Source organism: Fukomys damarensis, unplaced genomic scaffold (assembly GCF_012274545.1).
Source record: "Fukomys damarensis isolate Sample0158 unplaced genomic scaffold, DMR_v1.0_HiC HiC_scaffold_23, whole genome shotgun sequence".
In the NCBI taxonomy this organism is placed as follows: Eukaryota; Metazoa; Chordata; class Mammalia; order Rodentia; family Bathyergidae; genus Fukomys; species Fukomys damarensis.
The window spans coordinates 60,438,156-60,444,817 of NW_022900935.1; the positions used below are offsets into that span (position 1 = coordinate 60,438,156).

The 6,662-nt window shown below is 51.2% G+C and overlaps 1 protein-coding gene and 1 long non-coding RNA gene across 3 annotated transcripts in view; one reads left to right on the forward strand and one right to left on the reverse strand.

The window, feature by feature from the left end:
• The window catches only part of LOC117287297, a 3,554-nt gene extending 381 nt beyond the window's left edge, over window positions 1-3,173 (forward strand). The window contains exons 2-3 of the long non-coding RNA XR_004518532.1: window positions 168-444; window positions 3,102-3,173. This is a non-coding gene — a long non-coding RNA (uncharacterized LOC117287297). The remainder of the gene's footprint in view (window positions 1-167; window positions 445-3,101) is intronic.
• Window positions 2,960-6,662, reverse strand: part of Mxra7 (matrix remodeling associated 7) — a 23,010-nt gene continuing 19,307 nt past the window's right edge. Inside the window, exon 4 of one of the 2 annotated variants that reach the window (XM_019206681.2) lies at window positions 2,960-5,103. In XM_019206681.2, coding sequence (XP_019062226.1) covers window positions 4,989-5,103 — 115 coding nt within the window. In that variant the 3' untranslated portion in view covers window positions 2,960-4,988. The remainder of the gene's footprint in view (window positions 5,104-6,662) is intronic. The other variant, XM_033767303.1, reaches the window with a different exon arrangement.

Here is a 6,662-nt window from a genome sequence, read left to right on the forward strand (position 1 = left end):
CGGGGGGCGGGGGGCTGGACATGATTTCATCACCCAGGCCCAGAGGCGAGGCCGGGAGCGCGAAAAGGAGGACTGGGCCGCAGGACCGGGGTCCCAGGCCGCTGGGGTGGGGAGGAGTCGGGGTGTCTGACGGGGGCAGGGCCCGGCTCGAACTCCTCTCGCATTAGGATGGCCCAGGAGCCCTGCAGACCACGCGGTCTGTCCCAGGAGAGCCACCAGCAAGCGGGAGTCGTGCAAGGGCGGTGCCCAGGCCTCACACCCTGAAGCCAACCGGGACTCGAACGGGCTCTAAAGCCCAGGCGCGAGCCTGAGCCTCCGGTGGGCGGGACGGCAGGTGCACGCTTGTCATTGGGTAGCCTTGCTGTCAATCACTGAGAAAACGCGACGGGAGGATGGGCTAACCCAATGGCGGTCGAGGACCTCGCCTTCGCGGAAGATTGGCAGGTACGCAAACCACTGAAGCGCCGCGGAGGGATACCAGCGCCGTGCTTTCAAATCTGACGTTTTTAATGTGCCTGGTCGCTCAGTGTATATACGGTAGATACTTTTCCTAGAATTACTTAGATTCTTGGGACCTGATAATGCACCTGTCATATAGAGGATCAGGGTACTAAGTCCCAAATAGCCACAAAGACCATAGGAACCGTACGCTCTTCGTTGAACTAAAGCTAAGAGGAAGTGGATGGTAGTCAACAGAAAACGGAACATAGAACAGTTTATTGGGGCAAAGTGCAAAAGGGCCCTAAACATTTTAATGGGCTCTAAGGCCGTTTCACGTAAGGAAGAATACAAATTGACGTTTACTGAACCAACATTTCTGATCCATCCGTTTGGCAAAAGTCGGAAAGCTTGACAAAGAATTCTGTTAAGGAAGGTGCAGAAATTGGTTCTCCCTACGGCAGAGGGTGCAGACTGACCTTTGACCTAAGGAGTCCACTCTGCAAATTCACTTCCACAAGCAGGAAACGACACGTGCACAGAGCTTTATAGTGATATTATTTGAATTAGCAAAATCCTGAAAATGAAGAGGCTGTCGGAGGGAGAAATTGCTGAAAAAACACTGGGCTGTGGGATTCAAAAGAAGTAGCAGCCAGGGATGGTGGTGCGCACCTGTGATCCCAGCGTTCTGGGAGGCTGAGGCTGAGGCTGGAAAATTCAAGCCTGGGTGATTTAACAATTTAATGAGACGTGTCTCAAAATTTAAAAAAAAAAAGGGGGGGGAATGGTTTTGAGATATAGCTCAGTGCAAAAGCCCTGCGTTCCATCCCCAGTACCGGGGGAAGAAACAAGAAATTAGGAAGATGGCAGTATTTTCTAAGGAATGATCTAGCTAGAGAAATTGTAGGTAGCAATGCTAAAAAAGAAATGCTAAAAGGGTAGAACCTAAAATGATAAAAATGGTTAGATTATTTGGTAGAAGTCCTACGGGTAAAAATAGAAAACAAAACGGTAGTAGTTTAAACAAACCAGACAACCACAAAAGTGTGGCAGTGGAAAAATCTCTGGGCTAGAACTGTTTTCCTGGACCCAGCAGTGCACCTGGGAAGGCACGCTTGGCTAGGTGGGCCTTGAGTTATTTAAAACTGGGGTGTCACGCTGTAGACTGGGCTAAGGATTTCTGGTATTCTGATCCTCTCCAAAAAGACCTCTCCCTGGAGGCTTTGAGGACAGGAGAGGGGAAATAGCATTGACGTGGGAGAGTAGGAGACCTGCCCACCCAGCACTTCTCCTGCGGTGGGGTGACAAACCTCATGGATGACTGTGGATCTCAGCCAAGTCCAGCAGTCCTGCAGATGCTGGTGTTCTTTAGCAGTGCCTACTTCCACATAAATGACTGCTGCCTTTATTTATTTATCTTTATTCATTTATCTAAGACAGAGTCTTACTGGCCTTAAACTCATGGAGATCCTCCTGCTTCAGCCTCTGGAGTGCTGAGATCATAGGTGTGCACCACCATGTCTGGCGACACCGTTGCCTTTAGGAGGTACAGTTCTGGGTCTTCCTGGATCCATCCATTTTTATAGTTGAAATCTGATTATGTGCTTTTTTCCCCCAGGCCCAGAGAGCCACCGAGAATATAAAGTTGGGCTTTGTCAAACTCTTAAGTACAGGGAGGTCCTTCAGAAAAATGCATTTTCTTAAAATCAAATGGGAAAGGCCAAACCCACAGTGAGCTATTAAATGATTCATGTGTTCGGAGTTAAGAAAAACTGAAAACCAGTACGGATCATCCATAGGAGTTCACAGCAAGGTTGCCTCCAGTATAGGTAACTCATGGCCCTTGGAGAAGGCAGTTATTTGTAATACAGGGACAGAGGAGCCAGCTAATCCTGTCCACAGGGTGGAGCTACAACAGTCACTTTTGGAGGAAAGGAGGCCCGGAAGAATTTATAGCACAAGGCTTGGTAAATGGGGATGAGCAACCAGGGGACCCGCGTGGTTCTGAACCTGGTGCAGACCGGGATGAGCATCTGAGTCACTGCTTTGTGTCTTAGGGCGGTCAGCCAGGGGCAGGGCGCGGAGCAGAATGGGAGGGGTGCACCGAAAGGCTTAAAGCCTGGTTCCCACTGCCAGCTGTGGCTCTGAACACCCGTGTGATCTCTCAACAGCAGCCTGGAAGAGAGTTGGTTTGAGGCTGGCTTTTCTTGGCTGTTATGGCTCTGGGCCTGGGCGGAAGTGACATCACTTTTATGGCTCTGGGCCCGGGCAGAAGTGACATCACAGTGATATTCTGCCATGGGCTGCCGTATAGATGCCTCCTTCCGTGTTTGCTCTCTCGTTTGTCCTACCCTGTATTTCTTTCCTCCCCCCACCCCATATCACAGTGGTCCCATCCCCTTGCTCATGTTTGGAGGAAACAGAGGTACATGGAATAGTCTCGCCACTGGGACTGGAAGGAACACTTCTTCTACTCCTAGACACAAAAGCAAGAGATGGTCCCTTTCCTAAGAAGTGACATCACTTTTATGGCTCTGGGCCCGGGCAGAAGTGACATCACAGTGATATTCTCCCATGGGCTGCCGTATAGATGCCTCCTTCCGTGTTTGCTCTCTCGTTTCTCCTACCCTGTATTTCTTTCCTCCCCCCACCCCATATCACAGTGGTCCCATCCCCTTGCTCGTCTGGAGGAAACAGAGGTACATGGTATATTCTCGCTACTGGGACTGGAAGGAACACTTCTTCTACTCCTAGACACAAAAGCAAGAGATGGTCCCTTTCCTGCTTCTGGACATGACACCTGGGCTCCTGCAGCCACCTTGACACCATGCGGAGAGCCAGTCTGCAGCAAAAGGCCAGGAAGGGGCCGAGTAAGAAAATGGCAGCTGAGCCCTGGGCCTGGAGTCGCTGTTCCTTTGCACTTCTCTTGAGAGACTGCCTTCTTATTTAAGCCAGTTCAGTTAGAGTTTTCTCTTTGCCTTCAGGACATCTTAGCCACACTACAAGTGTACAAAAGTTACTTCCATGTATTTTCCCCACAGCCAAAGGGGCTTCTGACTGAAGTGCGCATGAGTTATTCCTGTTTGGTAAAATCTGAAAAGGGCTGAGGAGTGAGAGAGGAAACGGGGTCCCTGGGTCCTAAGATAGGGAACATCCTGGAGTCACAGAGAATCTAACATGCATTTACAAAAATGTAAGACTACATTTTTTTTTTTTAAAAAAGAGAAGCACCGACAACAAAAATGAACAGAAAAAAAGCACAACAGCAGATGCAGAGCAAAGCAAGTATCCTCGGCAAAGAGACAAAAGAAGGGCTGGGGATTTAGCTCAGTGGGGCCACTCCTGCCTCGCGAGTGGAAGGTCCTGAGTTCCATCCCCGGGAAAGGAAGGAAAGAAAGGAACACGCACCAGGGAGCTCCCCGAGAAGCTGGGGCACCCAAGAGGTGATGGGAAGGAGTTAACCCCAGTCACTCGAGGTGTGTAAATAAGCTCGAGTTCTTCGGTTAAGTGATTTCATTTGTTCTGGCAAATCAAAATACATCTAAGAGCGTTCACAGGTTCCCTCTGTGGCACCTGCCCTAGCTCCGTTTTCTTGCTGTCCATGGCACTGTGAGAAGCAGGGATGGTGGGCAGGAAGGAGCCAGTGTCATTTCCGCCACCATCATGGTGCATTTATTCAGGGACCGACCGGCCACCTGTGGTGTCCCAGGTCCTGTCTCATAGATCATTTGAGCACATATATATATGTGTGTATTTATTTTGTAGCGCTGGGGGTCAAACTCAGGACCTCGCACCTGCTCGGCAAGCACTCTACCATGGAGCTACGGCCCAGCCACATGCTTGGTATTCTAATTCTTCTGTTTTTGGTATCAAGGATGGAACTCAGGACCTCGTTCTTGTGAGGCAGGCACGGGCACCGCTGAGCTAAATTCCTGGCCCATATTCTATTTCTTCCATCTAGAATGTCTAGTATTCGTTATAGAGGAAGTCTCTGCTTCCGTGACAGAAACTCTTAGGGGCAGTGCACTGGGACACCACTGTGTGCCCCAGGGTAGGAGGTGAGCCTTTGAATTCAACTTTTGGCTAAAGAACGCTCCCCTGCTGCTTGCTTCCCAGGACAGGAGATTCCAGACACCCTTCTGAGGCAGAATGAGAAGGGGTGTCTGGGGCAGGAGCTGTGTTCATCCTCCGTCCTGTCCCCGACCACCCCGAATTCTCTCCACCTGACTTGTTGGGGCCCCCTGGCCCGCCGGCCTTGGCCCACTGGGGGTGAGAACCGAAATGGCTCAGCAGCCGGCCTCAGAGGGACAGTGACAGCCGCAGGAACCAAAGGGTGGGGATTTTTTCCTCTGCAGAGAACAATGCTGATTCCCACAAGAGACCGAAATAAATCGCAAGTGTTGAGCAAAATCATACGTAACCTCCATCGCTGTCTCTATGATCAAGTCCGGCCTGCAAAAGTCTGGAAACCACAGCACTTGGGCCCAGGGTCGGGACAGTCCTGGCCCCGCAGTCCGGCCATCCTGTGTCGCGTCTTGCTGGGCGGCGGCCTACATGTCGTAGAGCCGGAGCTGCTCCTGCACGTCGCCATCGGACATCTCGCCGAAGGTCTCCTTGTTGTCCTTCAGGAGCTTAAAGATGGCAGCCAGCTGCTCTTTCTGAACTCTGTCGAGAAGAAAGGATAAGAGGAAAAAGATGCTCCTGCCCCCGCGGACAGAGACTTTGTAGCTGTGGGCGGGGTGCGGGTGGACGAGGGACTCTCTTCTCTCCACTGTTGCTGCCTTTGCTTTTAGGGAGCCTGACCCGGGAGGATCACCACGCATTCCAGGCCAGCCTGGGCTACACAGACCCTGTCTCAAGAAAAACAACATAAAACAAAACTCCCCCTAAAGAATAAAACCTAACAGGACAAACTCACTTGAATCGCAGAGACTGGCTTGCTCTCACTCTCCACACAGGGGTTCTAAGGTTCAGGTTAACCGTGGAGGTCGGGGGGTCTGAAAGTATCCCTTAGGGTCCCAGGGTGATGCCTCAGTTTCTCCATGTTCACTGTGGATCTTACAGTCAGGCAAGGAGGAAGAGATTATGTCTCATTAAGCAGCTTGCACTCCAGTGAAGAAACAGCCTGAGTTTAGGGGGATTGGCCGAAAGCGGGGTGGGGGGAGCGTGCAGGAGGCTATGCAGGAGCCGGCAAAGGGGCACAGAGATGTTGCACAAAGATGCACTCTGGCGGTTGGTGGCATTCTTGTTTACGGCCCTTGGGCTCCAGGGCTGGTACCCCTGTTATCTTTATGAGGCTCGGCCCCACCATCTGTCCAGCAGGGACAACTCCCACAGCATACACAAAGGGTGGCCCGAGGTAACCCAGGAAGCCAGGGCTCAGGACGGTGCTGTTTGCTCCTCTCTGGTGTCCTGCACTGGTCCACACGACCGGTCCACTGTGGTTCCCTCTCCCTATGCTGGGTTCTTGATTCTGTACTAACTTTAAAATTTTTATGATAGTAAAAGAAGCATTGCCACGAGTCCCCCTCAAAAATATCCCCCCTTGGGTCGGACACACTCATTCCTGCCACTTTCTGCAGCTGGTCTGGAAGTCCTCCTTCGCGAGTCTTTACGCTACACAGTTTTGGTTGCCTCGATGCCCTGAACGAATTCCAAACATTGACTTTTTGTGGCCATTTGGACATAGGGAAGAGCCCGAAGTCACAAGGCCCCGGGTTTGGTGAGGAAGGTGAATGAGGACGCTGTGTACGTAATGTTTTTGCCAGCCTGGCTTTCTGTCGAGTGGCGCTCAGCAGCAGTGCAAACTCACCACGTCCTCGATTGCAGCTCGCCACGGAGGACTTCCGGGAGGGGTTCAGAAAGCGGCAAGAATGACGGGACGTGTGTGTTCCAAGCGCAGGGGTGTGTTTTGAGGGGGACGAATGGCAATGTGTCTCCTGTAATCAATTTTAAACATTTAAACCTTCGCCATGTTTTCGACCGCTCCAAAGAAAGGGGGATCATGAGCCTGAAGGGTGTGCTGAGCGCTGGGATGGCGTCACTACCCATGTGCAGGTGAGCGAGTGTCTCCCTCCCTGAATGAATCGAGGTACTTCACAGAAGCACCTGTGGCAGGGTGGGCACAAGGCCTCCTGCTCTGTGGAAGAATAACAGCATGAAAATGAATGAGAACTCAAAATTTAATCAGTTCCAAAGAGACTATTAAAAAAAAAAAAAAAAAA